This window comes from Mytilus californianus, unplaced genomic scaffold, assembly GCF_021869535.1.
Source record: "Mytilus californianus isolate M0D057914Y unplaced genomic scaffold, xbMytCali1.0.p SCAF_13, whole genome shotgun sequence".
NCBI classification, from domain to species: Eukaryota; Metazoa; Mollusca; class Bivalvia; order Mytilida; family Mytilidae; genus Mytilus; species Mytilus californianus.
In genome coordinates, this window is record NW_026262615.1 from 4,361,087 (window position 1) to 4,380,122 (window position 19,036).

Consider the following 19,036-nt stretch of genomic DNA (forward strand, 5'->3'; position numbering starts at 1 on the left):
ATTGGTTTACAATAAAAGAAAAGTTAACTTACTGTATAATAGCTGGAATTTACATAAGTGAACTGAATAATACAAGTTTACCTTTCTTTCAAATTAATTAGTGATAACTTACTAGGACTGAATGCAAAATAGTACGCTTCAAATCCTGAATACGCTCCACTGTATGATGTACTAAAATGCACAATGAGTTTATTCTCTGTTGATGTTAATATTTTATTGGAACCAGATTGCTGCGATTCGAACAAGGTATAGCGTGAGTTCAAGAGCCAATCATAGACCTATTTAACATAAACATTGATAAAATATCATAGAACACTTCTTTTTCTAAATTATTCCGTCTCCTGCAAGGAGAAAAATGATATGGACCATTTAAGACAGGTCAACTAAGCTGTGATTGTTTTAGATATAACAAAGGAAACAATTCCAATGCATGCTTAATTAAATTGACTGATTTATGATTTCCAACAAAGATAGGATTAAGATACAAATTTGTAAAGAGCCATGTGGAAGTACTGCTTGTCTTTGTGTCCGTGGTTTTTTTCATACAATGAAACATGTTTAAAACCGCCGCATTTTTTGCGCCTGTCCCAAGCCAGGAGCCTCTTGCCTTTGTTAGTCTTGTATGTTTTTTAATTTTAGTTTATTTATATGCTTTGGAGTTTAGTGTGACGTCCATTTTCACTGAACTGGTACACATTTTTGTTTTGGGGCCGGCTAGGGTCCGGAAGGGATTTTCTCGCTGTGTTGAAGACCCATTAGTGGCCTTCGGCTGTTTTCTGCTCTTTGGTCGGGTTGTTGTCTTTTTGACACATTCCTCATTTCCATTCTCAATTTTACTTTGAACAAATTTACATTATAAACGTTAATACATTATATGTATTGATTCGTTTTATTTTCAATGCTTTGAAGTTAGTGTTTTGTTTTTCATTTGATTTCCTGTAAAATATATAGAATAAAAGAATTTATTTGCTTTATTTTCGACTGATTTGTACCTCGGTATTTTGCAAATTTGGTGAGAAAAAAAAGAGTTATGTCTAATACATTTCATCATTCAAATGATTGTTTTCATAACAAATAGTAAAAAAGCTACTGATAAATAGGATACGCATCTTTTTAACCAGCATTTCAACTATATAAATAAATACATTTTGTACCTAACCGTTCATGACTGAAAGCATTAAGTGTATTAAAATTTCAATAATACATACATGAAGCAAATATTTGTACACACGTATATAGCATCCTCTTTTATATCAGGTTGCGACTTGTATCAAATGTTTTTGAAGGTGATAAATGTTTGTATGTACCGGGAACTGCTAAAAGGAAGGCGAAAACCAAAGAGATTTTCAAACCCATTAGTAGAAAACAAACTGACAATACCATGGCAAAAAAATAAAAACGAGGGTGATCTCTCAGGTGCTCCGGAAGGGTAAGATAATCCTGCTCCTGTTGACGAATCCGTAGAAAGTAATGGAATATATCATACTTGAATACAATGTATTTATATATTTTTTATAATAGTTTTGAGCGTATATATCTGCTTTAAAGTTTCCTATTTATATGTTTGTTCTAATTATTTCAACTTGTTATATAACACATACCGTTCAAAATCTTTTGATTTTGTTCAGGCGACAATAATGTTAGCAAACGAATACTTCCCGGTTGGAATACTACTATAGAGTTAACTTACGCATAAATACTAACCAAACCATGCAAACGGCGTTATTGTTTAATCCAAAAATATCATGTAAATGTTGGATAGGCGCCCTATACTTTTTGTCATTTCAAAGCAACTTTACTTTAATTGCAATCGACATTTAAGTGAATGCATATAGAGTGTACATCTGTATGGAATATATGTTCCTGCACAAAGTTGTATATAATTGTTTTCATTATATTCAAGATACTCACAACAATCGAGTCACAACAACTTTGGAGTTGATAATCTTTCAGAATTAGCTGAACGAAATATCCAGTTGGTACTGTGATGTAATAATTACAATCAGCATAATAATTCCAATTATATGGATAACTAGGGGAGGTAAATGTCCCTGTCATGTCTGCGAAATATCCACCACAAGCTGTAAAAGCACATTGAAGAACAGCATATCCAGTACGTTATATATATAACTTTCAGTAAAAATCAATCAATGCAGACAAGACAAACACATAAAACATAAGCAGAATTAAGAATATGGAATACTTTTGTTGGTTTATTAACCAAAGTTATTTGTCAGTTATTGTTTTAACGAAATTTAATAAAAAGACAGTTTCAGTTTTCAATTTCATATTTTCTCAAATATTTCATTACGGTATTTGTACGGTCCACACTTAGAATCTGATTATATAAATTACTCTGCTTACAAGTATTGGTGAAGCATGCATAATTTATTCATCAGACAGTGAGTTTTTCAATTTTCAAATTTTAAGCCTTGATATATTACTTACATGTACTAATGCTATAATAATATGCCTGGAATCCTGAGTCCGTGATGCTGGAGTCTGAGTGGAAGTACACGAGCATGACATTTTGTGTTGATACAGTTGCTACGTTTGAATGCGAGCCCCTTAAATCTAATAGTAACGGTTGGCCATTTGTATGTCCATCATAAACCTGTTTGACAAGATAGCATTACATGTTCAATATGTTTCAGTGATTATTGACTTTAAAATGTACCAAACTCACACAGTTGTTCAAACGCAAGACATTAAAAAAAGCTCATCAAAGATACCAAGCATATAAGTGTGTACTCCAGACATGCGTTTCGTCTACAACAAACTTATCAGTGACGCTCGAATCAAAGAAGCTAACAGGACTATGAGGAAACAGTTATCGATTAAAGGTGTTTTTTGCTTTTGGTCATTAAAACCTCACGTGTTTAAATACTTATATATTTCTTTTCAAAATAAGAGTGTTTTTTTTACTTATTAGAATAATTTCTTGATAAAATATGCGAAACCAAAAACATAATAGATTAAATGGTTTAAGTAATGAGTTTTAAAATTGTCTTCAGGTAAAGTCAGGACTCTGGACATTTTCGTAAGTACGTAGCTGTACACCTTTGATTACCGTCAATGGTATTACTACAACTGAGTCGATACCTCTGCTAGTATACTGTTAGTTCCCGAAGGTATCACGGTCCAAGGTGCCGGTACTGTCATGAAAATAAGGATATTGTTTGATTGGAAGTCGTTGTTGATATATTGTATAAATCATGTAGAATTAAAGAATATATCTTCCTTATGGAAAGTTCTGATTTCTACCGCCATTTTTTGTTATTCAACTCTTCAACGTTTGTATTAGGTATTGGATTTTGCTTCGACCATCACTGAAAGGAGCTTATTTATCGGAAAATACATTTGGTGCAGTAACATCGATACCGTTAGTGTTATATGAATATATTTTCCATTATGATTTCATTATTTCAAAGAAATGATAAAAAAAGTCAAAATGATAGAAAATTACATTGCATTTATACATCTCCAGTGCAAAATAAACAATACAAGGGTACTTAAAAGACACACATCGAAAAGACATAATGTAATTTACTTACCTTAAGATAATCACAACAGACTTCTGCTTCAAAATCCGTCACTTGAAGGTTTACAACATATCCAGAGTCCACTGTGATGTAGTAAAAAGAGTCCGCCCGATTAGGGTAGTCGTTTGGAAAATTTGGAGAATGAAGAACACCAGTAAGGTCACTGTACTGTCCACTGAAAACTTTGGTGACATACAAAAAACATAAAACAAAATACACGAATTTTGCTAACCGCAGCGTACCAATCTTCTGCATTGTTTAGATACATAGCTTCAAGTTAATGACATGACTGCATGTAGATTAATCGTTATGTCAGTAATAACAATTTTTATTAAAATAGGTAGAATTATAAGAAAGAATAAATATCCATAGTGGATATATAAAAACAAATGATTTGGGATTGAAAACAATGTGTAGAAAAAGTCGGAAATGAAAACAATAGTCCACAAGACAGTACACAATAGTAATCAAAAGATCAACTTTGCATAGAAAGTATTAATATCACTGTACGAAAAGTAATTGATTTAGTTGGTTCTAAAGTATTTTAATGATTATTTAGTGATATTTTTTTCTATCACATTATTTCAAAGTATGTATCCATCCAAAAAAAAAATTAAAGTCATAAGGTCATTATCATGTCACAACAGTGGATAAACTAATAATTAAAAGCACATGGTAAATCCTTTATTCAAAAGAGCTTATGGGAGGAGCTAATCTATCAACCATATGCTGGTACCAAGTGTCCAGCTGTTGATCTCTGACCACAATATGTATAATGTGGCCTCATCTTATTATTTTGCAATCACAAATCATTTATATAACTATAAAGCTAAACAAAGAAAAGAAAAACATGTTGAGGGAAACATTTAAAGTTAAAACATATATAGATAGATATAAATGTGTAAGAGTAGCTTTAAACAACCCTTATAATAGATAAATCACTTTGATAATAGTGATAGTATTTGTTTCCCCAAAACTTGTAAAAATTCTTTTCTTGGGTCTCCTACATTAAGTTGATAAACATGCCTTCTGTTTATAAAAAAGTTTAGGCAGTTGTGTATTTATGCATTATTTTTTAATTCCGTATACCTAAAACATCACGAGGGACAGTCTTTTATCTATCTGACTTTTTATGATTACTGTACAATGTGCATGCGTTGGATAAATTCATAGAGATATATACAAATAGTGCCAGAAATATATACTAAACATAATTTGTAAAGGACAGTTAGTAATATGAAAATATCTGTAATTGCATATGTTATAAGAATCTATGTCCTAGGTTATTTCACAGTACCGTATATTTTAAGTATGAATGATGATTATTATTTTATAGTGAGAATGATCTTAAATATTGATTATATGCAGATAGGCACTCTTAACATTATTTTATTTAAGACTGTCTTGACTGGGGAGGAGCTTTGACCATATTTCATAACTACATTACAGATATTAGTCAAACCTGTGACGTCAAACTCCCGCCAAATTATAGTGTTGTTAAGGGATGGACAGTGCACAATAATGCAAAATTTACAGTTTAAGCGTATATAAAAGACACAAACGGTGTGGTTCTATTGATACACTATAATGGTATCAGAACACTCCTGTGGTGTTTTAGAGGAATTTGTCTGTTTATTTTGCATTCATATTGGTTCAAAGGGGATATCAAGTTTTAGATGATTTTTCTTAATATTTTTTCATAAGTTTTGTTATCATAAAATAAAAATAGAAACTTTATGGGTACCCTCTTTTGTTTGGCTTTGATATATGTGATTAGAGGAAGTATGTTCTACAAAACAATATCCCAGTTTTTGCTAAATTCGTTATTAAATACATTTACAGGTCTTCAAAGGTGAAAGGTGAAATTAGGTATGGCACTAAGCAGTTTAATCAATATATCTTCTAACCGGAGGCATATATAAAAATAATCTGAGACACGGTTTTGTAGCTTTACATTTTGGAAATAATTTTTCATTTATATAGAATAGTGTTATTGATGCATATTTTTTTATACTGACTTTATCAGCAAGAATATCAAGCAAGCACACAAGTGCGAACTAATAATCGAGCTAATGAAGTCAGTATCAAAAATAAATCCCATTATTCTCTTTATCGGCAATTTCTCTTAATAATATTTTTTTTTGGAGAATATGAAATAAAATAGATTAGTTAGTTAAACTACATTTACGCGTACAAAACGTTGTGATAGTTGTTCGGTTGTATGAATGAAGTCGAGTGCATTTCATTGATAAATTGACACGGATGGACATAACCATTTGACGTTGCTGCACTGATACGTGGCGTCATTGCCTAATATTTTCTAGTATCAAGTCCTGTCCATGATCTAAACAAATATTAGGAAGTAGGATCAAAGAAAAACTGTACAAACTGCCGATAAAGAAATATATCTCCCTCATGCATAGCTCTGATTTTTTTTCCGGATTTGCCTATACGTTAGGTCCTGTTATTTGGTTTGATCCGCACTTAAGCATTTGTATTAGATTTTTTACATTCAAATATTTTGGCCTTAAGCATCATTAAATAGACATTATTTGTCAAAATGCGCATTTGTTGTAATAAAATTGGTACCGTTTATGTTATTGTGTGTTGTCAATCAAAAGGATGCAAAAAATATTTAACTTCCATTTGTCAAGAATATGAGTTATTTTCTTTTAAATTTGAAGATCAATGTTTGGCAGTTAATCAGCTATATTTTCAATGGTAATACCAAAAATAACGTTTAAGAAAGTGTAATAATTCAGCATTCCATTGAGTTGTTTTAGTAAAATGTATCGTTAAAGACTATTTTATGGAGTCATAGTTACGCTGAAGCGCTACTTTAAGAGGCCAGCAACTTACACCCCTCCACCCCACCCACCCACCCATAAAAAACCAACATAACATTTTTATGCTAATGGCAATGATATATTTTATATACATCCAATGAAACTAAAAATAAAAAAGAAGATGTGGTATGATTGCCAATGAGACAACTCTCCACAAGAGACCAAATTACACAGAAATTAACAACTATAGGTCACCGTACGGCCTTCAACAATGAGCAAAGCCCATACCGCACCGTCAGCTATAAAAGGCCCCGAAATGACAATGTAAAACAATTCAAACGAGAAAACTAACGGCCTAATTTATGTACAAAAAATGAACGAAAAACAAATATGTAACACATAAACAAATGACAACCACTGAATTACAGGCTCCTGACTTGGGACAGGCACATACATACAGAATGTGGCGGGGTTACACATGTTAGCGGGATCCCAACCCTCCCCCTAACCTGGTACAGTGGTGTAACAGTACAACATAAGAACGAACTATAAAAATCAGTTGAAAGAGGCTTAACTCATCAGATGGATAAAAATACAAATACTGCAAATGCAAGTGGACGTGGACGTGGCCGGGTACTTGTACATCCAAACAACAAAAAGACATTAAGTCCAGATCTGAGAGTACTCGCAGTTACTGAAAGCTAGTTCAAAGCCACTAACAACTAATAAACAAATCATGCATCTAAAACTAAATTATCAATACGTACACATCCAACATCCAATGGATTTAGTGTAAAGACTTCATAAACAGTTAGAGAAAAACATGACCTTGTGCAATGCCAAGATACAGGTATCGACAGATTGTAGATCCATTATTATATTCCGACATTTTTAATATTCGCAGTTTTTTTCTTTGCATTAGATTTTCATACCATAATTAAACATAAGATACTATTAGGAAACATAAGAATGTTTGATATCAATGTAGAATTGAATGCAAATATAGACTTAAATTACCAGGGTTTATGGCTGAATAGTATGCACGATATCCATAATAACTTGTGCTGCCATCTGTATGGAAATATAATAACATCTTGTTTCCTGTTGACCTAGTAATTCCATCACCGGATATTGATCCACGTATATCAAGTAGAACATCTAGATTAATATTATCTCCATCGTAAACCTGTTTATATAAATCAATGGTATTATGATAAACTAACCTTCTGATGTTAAAAATTGTTTTCCAAGACAACCTTACATAAAATATACTAGGACTAGGTTTAAACAGTCTCAAAATTAAATTAAAAAGCAACGGTTCAGAGAACAATTGCGGGTATTTTTAATTCGCATGTTGATTACTAAAGTGTAAATGATTTTTATATACTGATATAGATATAGGAAGATGTGGTATAGTGCCAATGAGACAACTCTCCATCATGCCGAATTTAATCAGTACAAACAATTATTCCTAAAATGTTTATTCTTGCATAGATACTAAAATTAAGTAGTTTGTAGTTGTTTTCTTTTATAACAAGGGAGATGATCAGCTACTTCCAGTTTCGAAAAGTCACTTCTGGTATATACAGACAGCTTACTTTTCACTGATTAAAATAGAGATATTTCTATGTGTTTCACTTTGAAATAGGAGAGATAATTTTCTAACTCTGGTGTCAACTTGATTCGAAACATATATGGTTCTATGTACTTTTGCTAGAAATTAGTGGGATAATTTGCTTCTCCCGGTTTACAAAATCATCCTTTCAATTAATATGATAGTTTCCGTCGAACGTCCTCTATAGGAATATGGTTTCAATGTACTTTGACGTGACATTAGTGCAAAATAGTAACTTCTGGTTTACATAATGTCTCATTTGCTTGACATTTTCAAGGTCATATGCCTTCCATGTGTTCCTTTGTTTTTCCTTTTATAGTTGATGTGTTTCCCTCGGTTTTAGGTTGTAACCCGGATTTGTTTTCTCTCTATCGATTTAAGTCTTTTGAACAGCGGTATACTGCAGTTGCTTTTATTTTCCAACCCAATGCAAAAGACAAAATGGATGTATCATGTACCGGTTTGAAATTAAAGCAAAGGCCCAGAACGTCAAATAGACCTTTAACCTAGACTTTAATGTCAAGGTTATGGATTTCAAATCAAGAGATCACAGGTCTTTCAAATGTATGGTCAAGGAGTTATACTGATCTCCAATATATTAGGAGAGAGCACTTCTATCAAAAGTCACGCAAACACTTCGACTTAAATATATCAAATGTCGTATCCAATAATTTGACATAAACTTTTTTATCGCTTACTGTTACGGTTTCAAAGGAATACAAATGAACTCGACATCAATTTACTGTTGATGGACTACGGATAACATATCAAAAGACTATAGATATCTATGACCTACGATGTACGACTTAAATCGACATATCTCTGATGTTAAATGTGACAAAATACTCCCATTAGGTGTCATTGGGTCGTTTCGGTCAAAATTGGCCAGAGTATCCTTAGGATTAAACGAATAATTTTGAACAACAATTTTGTCATCATCTTCCAGTTACAGAAGAAATATGAGAACATGAAAAAGAGTTCACGTTGAGATAACTCCTATTATAATACGTGTTCCGTTACACAGGGTCAATGATGATACCGTAATCACTGTATTATGCCAACAAAATTTTCGGTATGTCGCAAAAGAAAAAGACATCTGGCGAAAGAAGAACAAAAATTAATCGGATCAAAATCAAAAGATCTTTTATAACATGAATATCATGTATATGATTAAAGAAGATTTACAAGTTTATATAAGCAATTAACAATTAAAAAAAGTCAATAAGGTTCTTTATTTGTGCTAATTATGGTTTCCCATATCTTTAAAATGATATTTTTCTCATTTGTAGGCGTTAAATACACTGTAATTTTTGCAACTAGTTTCTCGACTATGGAAATCTGTTAATAAATATTTTTCGTTTTCGAAATGTGAAATCGGAAATAACAAAGTTGATTTTATCAACATTTATTTTTTATCATATGTTGGGCTTTAAATGGTGTATCAACTTTCGTATTTCACTTATTTTGCAAATATGGAGGGAATTTAAAGAAGTATTGTTAGGTTAACTTATCAGCATTTCCCAGGAGTGTGCTTTACATGTTTTGAATTTCAATTTTTGATCTAATGAGATCACTTACAGACAAAGTAAACGAATACATCTTCGAAAATAATATACATAGGCAGTTGTTGAAGATCATCTATTATAAAGATTTCTTAAGCCAATACTTTTCTGTGTACAAAGCGTTGAAACGTTATATATCCAATGTTCATAGAGGAATGCTATTTCGCTAAATGTCGCGTGGGAATGCTAAACAAATCAATTATGTATTCTGCTAACAATATTTACATACAGCAACATGATACGATTTGTATTGTTTCTTTGTTTTGATGTGATCACATTTTTATCCAAGCCTAGATGCGCTGGTGTAAAAAAAGATAATACATGCATGTCATTTAATCTCTTCTTTTCTGTACGTACCGTTAAAAAATCACAGCACGATTCCGTGCAAAAATCATCAACAGTAAGCTGTATGATATACTGTGTAGAGACTGTTATATAATAATAACAGTCTACGTTATCAGGATAATTGTAAGGGTAATTTGGAGAGGTTAATGTTCCACTCACATCTGTATAGTACCCACCACATTCTGTGAAATAAAATACATATCTGAAACAAATTCAAACTGAGCCATTTTACCTTTAAAGAGATTTCTCGATTTGATTTTTTCAACTTTAACCATGTTTAGTTTGCTACTGTAAATAATGATTTAGATTAAATTGAAACTTTTCAAGTAAAATATGAAATATTGTAAAAAATAATCTTAATACCCTCGTCAATTTGGGTTCAGTGAAATGTTCGATCGCTGTCTCCTTGACATATACATTTATAACGATCATATTTCCTTCTATTCATATACTAGAAACTAAACATTTAAACAACAAAATATTTATAGATACATATAAAGAGATATTTGAGACAATTAACCAATATTACAGTTCAAACCGGACGCATAAAAAAGTAAGAAAAAAATAATAAAATAGGCAAGATGAACTATTCCATTTCTATTGAAAAACAAATCAGAACAAAACGACCTAATTAAAAGTTTAATTCAACACTATATTGCACTGAAAGCTAAACGTTAGCAGAACGAATTACATAATTTCGGAGTAAAATTATATAAAAAAGGCAGAAGATATCAAAGGGACAATCAAATAATACCATACATAGTGCAAAATTAATAATCTCACAGAGAATTTCACAATGCAATCCGTTAAAAACAATTCCTTATTTATATGCATTCAATATTCTAGAAGCTTATGAAAAGGGTGTGTTTATCCCTGTTAAACCAAAACTCTAAGCTATTTGTTTTCTTATGTTTCGTAAATGAAAACACTAATAAAAAGAAGATAATGATCTAGATGTTCTTATTTGCAAAGTAGACAACATCGCATAGCGGACTGGCACATGGCTTGGACAGATAATAATTAATGATTAAAAGTACGCACGCTCCCGTCTACCTTTTTTGTGATCCCTTCTGCCCATTGTGTACACCTCTCTGTCCTTAAAGTGATGTTCTATGAATTTTTATAAGAGAGAAAAAATATGTCAACTACTAGAAACAGATTTTTTATTCCACTTTTCAGACAAGAAACAACACTTACGTGCTCTTCATTTTAAAGTCGTCTATCCATGAAAAAAGAGTTTGTACACTGATGAAGTTTGACTGATATCAAGTTAGTGTTTTCATATTATTAAAGTGATAAAAGCATACAAAAACTAAAATTAGACATGTCTTCAGTTGATGACTGTATATCGCCGTCCATAGCTAGAAGTCTTTTTGTTGTGTTTGTTGTTGTGTTGTTACCCAATGACGTATACCCAACACCTCCCCTGTATTCATGTACCTGAACTCTGTGCCATGTAATGGGCTGTAAACCCGGAATCAGAAATTCCACCGTCAGAATGAAAATAAACCAGCATCTTATTAGTAGTTGATATGGCTGTCCTGTCATCTAGAATTGATCCTTCCAATTCTATGAGAGATTCTTCGTTTTTTGATATGCCATTATAAACCTGTTTTTATAAAAACACACATATATATATTGTTAAGTCATATTTATACATGGCACTAACGATTGCAATGAAGAATGACAAAACTAACCTAAAAAATGTTTGGAATTAACAAATTAATGACCAATTTCAACATTGAAACAGCCCTGGTTAAATATCGTAATGCAGTCTACTTGTCCTTGTAGCTTACATCAGAAATGGATCAATCAAATCAGTAAATGCTATAAATTTTAATACAGCTTAAGAATCGGTCCATGTCAGCTCTCCTTTTTTGCTTCAAATGCAATGCGAATTAACTGAACTTATTGTGGTTTGGAGAGAGTTTCGTTATAGCTGACTACACGGTATGGATTTTGAATAATGTTGAAAGCTGTATGGTGATCTTTAATCGTTTATCGCATCGTCATATGAACTCAAGAAGATAATTGTATCATTTCCAGTTCAACCTAATCTCCTTATTTTCTCTACTAAGTATGAACGTTCCTTCCGAAGATGTGACTTCATAAACTTCCTTTTGCATTTTATATATTCAATATCGTGTGTTTAAAACTTTCAAACATGTCAAGTCAATAGTATATTTGATATCGAATTAAAGGACAATAAACAAATACTTACTTTAACAAAAGCAAATCCACTATCCGTTTGAAAATTCTTAAAAATTATTCGAATCACAAATCCAGGTGTGACGGTGATATAGAAATAACAATTACTGTTAGTAGGGTAAGTGTCAGGGTAGTTTGGGGAATTGAAAGATCCAGCCATTTCGGTATGATATCCACCACAACCTTTGAAAAAAGATAGTTCAATTATATACGTGTATTCACAACACAGAAAAGAACGACCTCTCTTTGAAGTAATATGAATTCTAATAATATAGATGTATATGTTTAATGAGACTTTTTTTAATTGCTTCTTGTATATCGATAACAGTTTGTAAATGAGAAAGGGAAAATTTACCCAGGTTTAATTAATGAGTATATTCCAAACGGATTTCCTATTATAATGATAACTACAATGCACATCAAGTAACGGTTATATTTATTGTATAAACGTACTTTGACTTAACGTTATATACTGTGCATCGAATCCATAATCTGTAACGGTACCATCTGAGTGAAAATGGATCATCATTTTGTTTGTTGTTGACATTCCCACAGTACCTGCAGTAACATGTCCTCTTAAATCTACCAACAATTCTTGGTTTATTGTAGTTCCGTCATATACCTGTAAATATTTTTTTTTTAAATGATAAATATACATCATGAGCAGAATCTAAATAAAATTTGCATAAACGTTGTTGGTTGCTGTTACATTTTGCCTCTACTAGGTGGCTTATAGCACCGAAGCAGATAAAATTAGTATATAGTTTAGATTTTTGTTCATAACTTTACAAAAGATTCTCATACACTAGATCCACAGTTTGAATAGTGTATTCCAAGACTAAAGAATGTGCTGTTTTTAAGAACTGTAGCCAGTTATACGTAAGTATAGCAAGCATATGAGTATACAATGTACATGTAGCATCCCTTTTAAGTGATATTGCATAGGCGATAATGTGCTTTTTATTCTCAATACCATAAACAAACAACATTAATAGAAAAGACAAAATAGAAATGTAGTCAATGATTTTAGTCTTAAATGAATTGCAGTTGTACTTCTGTATATAAGTAAAAGTCAATAATATTTTTTTAAAAAGGCAATGAAAGAGATAAGATGTCCGATTGCCTTCAAGAACTGACTATTTTCTGAAATATCAATGCAGTCAGTCATGAATATATGAAAATTTAAGAAGAAAGAAATGCGGACGGCAAAGAGAACATAAATGCAAACTATCTAATAGAAAAACAATCCTACTCGTCGAATGAAACAATCACATCTTACCCTTTCCACCTATTTCACTGAATGCGGTTGAAGAAATATTGAGAAAGATATCATTCTGTTTTGCACTAATTTGGTTAAAGAAAAGAATTAATCATACATTATTTGTTCAAAGTATACCTTCAGATAGTCGCAACAGCTTTCGGTACGAAAATCTCTGATGATAAGTTCTATTATATATCCAGTAGCCACTGTGATATAGTAATAACAGTCAACTGTAAGAGGATAGTTGCTAGGATAGTTCGGTGAGATAAATGATCCTGTCATATCAGTGAAAGATCCACCACATCCTGTGTAAAAAAAAAGCTTTGTTACTGCGTGAACTAGATTAAGCCTAAGCCTTTAACATATTGAGGTCGAATTGAAAATTTGAAAAAAAAGTTCATTTTACTCTTCAATTTCCTTAAATATGAACAAATATGACAAAACACGGTCCCTTTTGTATGCAAACTTTTCAAGTTATCTTTTAATTCTGATATTACACAGATTTATCTTGAATATTGGTACGATGCTGCAAAATCTGTTCTTCGCATTTTCGTGAAGTAAAGATTTAAATGCTTTCTGTTTTATAAATTAATTAAAACTGAAATGTTGGTAATATATACCAAAAAAAAAAAATAAAATAAAAAAACGCCTTACATTATTATCTTATATAGACGAAAAATGCAACTTTAAGAGTTTTATTCTATAGCGTTGTAGAAACTGTATTTTTACCGTTTAATCTTATCTCCATTGATACAAAACGGTACGGATTCCTCAAATGTAAGAGATACAAATGATTTTATGTGTTGATTTAAATATATATAAGCTGCATTATACCCATATCAAACGTGCCCCATTTTCTTTTTTAAACTTCTTAACTGCAACATTCCTGTATAGGATTAATTCACAAAAACGTGTCGCTCGTACTACAGTAAGTTTCAAACGTTTATGTAAAATCTCATGAAAATCTATACAATTGCACTTTATTGTAACTTGAAAAAATAAAAATAGCTCTTTATAAATTTGTTAAGTCCGAGGAGCTCCTCTGGAGTCATCTTTACACGGAACGCTCATACCAGATTTACCACTTTTGCTTTTTTTTAGCTGTGTGGAGGATGTTGATTTCGGTTTAAATAAAACCCAATTTTTAGTCCGCTGCATGCAATATAAGGAAATTCGTGTCGAAACTCCTGGTGTGCTGTCGTAAATTCATTGGATGTGTCAGTTATTATTCTGCGGTTTACATGTTGTAATGTACTATTATATTATTTATTTATGTATTTCTCTGTGCTGAGTGTTCTTGCGTTTGTTTGTATTGTATTCCTTTCACGTAGTGTTGTCATTTTAGCTGTATATTTAACATTGCCATATAAGCGGTAGGTTTGGCTAGCCATAAAACCAGGTTCAACCCACCATTTGTTCTTAAAATGTCCTGTACCAAGTCAGGAATATGGCAGTTGTTATCGCACAGTCCGTTTCTATGTATGTTGGCGTTTGCTTTTGTTGTAGTTCAGTGTTTCTGTTGTTCCGCAGTTTTCCTCTTATAGTTGATATGTTTCTATTGGTTTAGTTTGTTACCCGAATTTGTATTTGCTTAATCGAATTATGACTATTGAACAGAGGTATACTACTGTTGCTTTTATATGCAGCACTCGTGTGTATTTGATATTGAGAAAACAGAAAACTCTCCTTAATTTCATATTAAACGTGGCTATATTATATTTCTTCTGACCGTTACAGTTGCTGCATTTTTCTACTTGTTTTAATTTGCAAGTAGAATGAGTTTTAATTAAAGTTTCTATGCTGTGTTTTGTGTACTATTTATTTGTTTTTGTGGTGTTTTTTTTGTGTTTATTTTTGCAATGAAATTGTCAGTTTGTTTTCGACTTATGAATATGAAGATCCCTTTGGCATCTCTTTTAATATTTAGTGTAAAATGTATTAATATAAAGGTGAAACAATCCAAATAACCTGTACTTAATGCAACATAAAAAGCCTCAAATCCAGATTCAGTTACACTTTCATCTGAGTGAAAATAAATCAACATTTTACTTCCAGTTGACCTAGCTGCACTGTCTCCTGGTACTGATCCTCGCAATTCTAACAAAGCTGATTCGTCGATCGTATTCCCATCGTATACCTTTTTGAAAAAAAAGTAATCAGCTGTTCAAACTAAATATATGTATAAAAAATATTTACAAATGTTCGTTGACCAAGAATCTCTCGATTTTGGTTTTTTCCAGAAGACTTGAACCTGTACATATGTTATTATCTATGTCATCTATCAAACGTTGACTTTTCGAAGGATAAGCAAACTAATTAAAAAATGTTTCCATTAAAAATAAATTGGAATTCAGACAAAATGTCACGACCGGGAACATGTGACTGGTTGCGTTTCAGCATATATTATTTGTTTTGTTTTTTGGAGAATGTTGTGCATTCTATGTTGATGGCAGATCTCTGATCGGCTCTGTTTTTGTAACCAGCTTCATGATAGAGGCAATTTTTAGCTGTTTATGTCAGCAGCTGTCTATTCTTACTGACTGCTTGTTGTCCTCCAATGTTTGTTTTGTCATAAGGCTGATATGTCATTTACATTAACCAACATATCATTTTCTTTAGTATTTGTATACTTTCACAATCTAAACCGATTAAAACATTCGTCATCTTTATTTCCAAAAGAGCAACCAAATGACAAAAAATGTCAATGCAAAGCGAGATGATAATTGGTAGAAAAGAATTCTGGCCCTTTAATCAAACCAATAAGTTAGGGCCGATAGTTTGTGTCGTTGGTTTCCTGTATCATAAACGGATACTACTCATATCTGATAGTTTACTAAGCAAAACAATTCATTTAAAGTATTGACTGAATGCGACTTTCGAATTTCTTACAATGTATATATGATGTTAAAGCTGATAACTATCTATAGAAATATTATTTCAAAACACATACCTTCAGATAATCACAACAACTTTCTGTTTGGAAATCCTTCACTATAAGGTTGATTGTATACCCAGCAGCGACTGTGATATAATGGTGACAGTCTGCCTTGTTAGGGTACTGACCTGGATATCGTGGAGAGTTGAAAGATCCGGTCATCTCAGTGTAGTATGCATCACATTCTATAATGAGAAGTGTTAACTTTGTAAATAAACACTTGAAACCTCTGCTTTCAATCATGCATATGAAGAAGATAATTTCCGTCAAATAACGTATACGAACTTCTATTGCTCTTATGCTGGTTCCCGAGTATTTTGGCACCTTTTTTGGTACGTGATAATATTTTTCATGGTTATGTATTGCTCTTAATCTCAATTCAGTTAAAATATTTTCTTATAAATTAGCGAAAAAGTAAAGTTCGAAATGCACATATTTCTTTCTGTAACTTTTTGTACGTTACATTTTCAAGCGACAACATTAAACGCCTTTACAAGCCAAACACTACATGGAAAAGAAACGGTTTTGTATAAAGGTTGCAAGACATTGATTCATATACATCTTGACCTTTCCGTTGTTTATATTATTAAGATGGGCAAACAAAGCAAACCTAATTCTAGTAAATCGTTAGGAAAAAAACGCAGATTATCACTTCGAATGTTAACCAGCTTTAAGTTAGCTCTTACCTATTTCTTCTGAACCCGGTAGTAATGCAAACGAGGCATCTAAGCTATCTGTAAAGGAATACACATACTTGATGTTAATACATACAGTACACCTTCCTGTATTTTTGTCACGCAATAAGTTCATCCTTTTCTGCTTTTACTGATGGGGAATGTTTTTACTTTAAATTTTGTTAAACTGTTAATCCGACTGTAAAGTCATAGGCAAAGTAAACATATTTGTGCGAAATAAAAGAATGTTCAAGTGTGACAAAAACAATTTTAACATGTAATGTACGTATTTTGTTTAATATGAACTTTATATTTCTGGAATTTTCTTAGTAAAACTATTTAGAAATAGGTTATGAATATTTATAGAAGCTTGCATTTCAGTAATATTCTATTTTTTCTGTGTGTATTTTCGAGCACCACTGACGAGAAATACGTTTTTGCAAATTCGTTTTCTGTTTAAACACATTATGTTGTTATTTTGTATTCTGTGCTAATTTTTGTAATAGCTATAACCAATTGCATACCTACTCATAACATAACTCTGAGCACGTTTTAAATAAGACCATGCAAATCGAACTAAACAATATTTTAAAAAAGTTAAGTACTGTTTGAATCAAACTACATGTAAAGTTAAAAAAATCATATGAATGAAATTAACCCTAACATACCCAATTGTGAATGTTCCGAACCATTTCGAGGTGCACAGATCACAGCTGAACTACAAAGTATCACAACCAAGAAAGTGAGCATCGTTCCTGGTTGTAACTGTAATGAATTGAAATTAGAATTGACTTAGAAATCTGAAAATTGAACAACAAAAATGAATGGATAGCATTTCTGGAAAATCCCAAGAACTCATCTGAGTGTTTTTTTTTTTCTTATTTATTCACTCAAAAGCACTCAATGAGATTGATGTCTAAGTGTATTCGAAGTTTGCTTACGGCAATGCAAACCTGGAACTGATTAAAAAAACACATATGTACTAATGTGGATTCATTATTATTCCTTCGGTACCAATTTCCGTTGAAATTATAGGTAAAGGTTAACCACGAATTTAAATTGTGAACGAAAAACAAGTTTCCGAAAGGCTTGTATGCATAATTTGTGAAAAACACAATTTCAAGTTTCATCAAATTGCAAATCTTCCTAAATCAATAGTGTTTATCAATATATTCCGTTGCCTTGGATATATTTCGTTTCCTTAGAATATTTATTGTGATACAATTTTACAACAAATAAAATATTAACCCTTAAGTCTTTTTTGCCACTAAGAATTACATTATTGTACGATCGAAATATATAATTGTTTAGACATGCAATTTCACAGATATTGTGTGTGAGTGTTATATGCCTTTGTGGTATCATGTTTTACTGTTACTTTAAATCAAAATAATTTGAATGCATCGTTAGCAATAGTTCTTACCTCTTTCAGTTCACAAGGACTGGTAAAAGATTTCAAATAAGAGATGATGGTCACCTTTCTAAATGATTTTAATGGAACTGTTTTTGGTCGCTTTGATATTTATATTAAGTGAAACGCTATAGGCATCTATCTTATTACTTATGCTAAATAATTTTGTATACGATTATTCTCTATTGGTTATTGTTTAGTGTGTTTGTTCTGTAATAATTGTCTTGTTATTAATCTGCCCTTCAATGAACACTTTGATTGGCTGATAAATCTGTATCTGTAAACTTTATTATTGACCTGTGTGGGAAAATGGAATTCATTTGAAACAAGAATTGTTATTCTAACATCGCAATAAGTTGTTTTGTTAACATTTAAACTCATTGTTACAAATACATATAATTGTATCATAAACAATTCGTGTTATATAACTACATACATGCAATTATTTATTGTGTTCAAAACCATTGCCTTTTAAGGCTGTATATTAATAAATTAAATCAGCATAATTAATACAATAATTTGTGTAACTTAATTTTTTAATTAAGATGTACTTGATATGTTTACTTCAATATCGAATTATTCTGCGTTGTAAATTTTATTTTGATAAAAATTCCTTTCAAACAAATACTCTTCGTTGATATAATTTTCGAATAGAATACAATTGATATTATTTATAGAATTCGAATAATTAACTTGT

General features: G+C 31.5%; 1 protein-coding gene across 2 annotated transcripts in view; it reads right to left on the minus strand.

Moving 5' to 3' along the window:
* LOC127723034 (cubilin-like) overlaps positions 1–18,410 on the minus strand; it is a 32,530-nt gene extending 14,120 nt beyond the window's left edge. Inside the window, exons 1-15 of one of the 2 annotated variants that reach the window (XM_052229456.1) lie at positions 18,352–18,410; positions 17,597–17,693; positions 16,941–16,988; positions 16,270–16,439; positions 15,288–15,456; positions 13,455–13,624; positions 12,512–12,680; positions 12,072–12,241; positions 11,291–11,459; positions 9,863–10,032; positions 7,346–7,514; positions 3,555–3,724; positions 2,449–2,614; positions 1,912–2,081; positions 113–278 (exon numbers count right to left, since the gene is read on the minus strand). In XM_052229456.1, the coding sequence (XP_052085416.1) occupies positions 113–278; positions 1,912–2,081; positions 2,449–2,614; positions 3,555–3,724; positions 7,346–7,514; positions 9,863–10,032; positions 11,291–11,459; positions 12,072–12,241; positions 12,512–12,680; positions 13,455–13,624; positions 15,288–15,456; positions 16,270–16,439; positions 16,941–16,988; positions 17,597–17,678 (2,158 nt within the window). In that variant the 5' untranslated portion in view covers positions 17,679–17,693; positions 18,352–18,410. Of the gene's footprint in view, positions 1–112; positions 279–1,911; positions 2,082–2,448; positions 2,615–3,554; positions 3,725–7,345; positions 7,515–9,862; positions 10,033–11,290; positions 11,460–12,071; positions 12,242–12,511; positions 12,681–13,454; positions 13,625–15,287; positions 15,457–16,269; positions 16,440–16,940; positions 16,989–17,596; positions 17,729–18,351 lie in introns of both variants that reach the window. The other variant, XM_052229457.1, reaches the window with a different exon arrangement.
* Between the last annotated feature and the right edge of the window lie 626 nt (positions 18,411–19,036).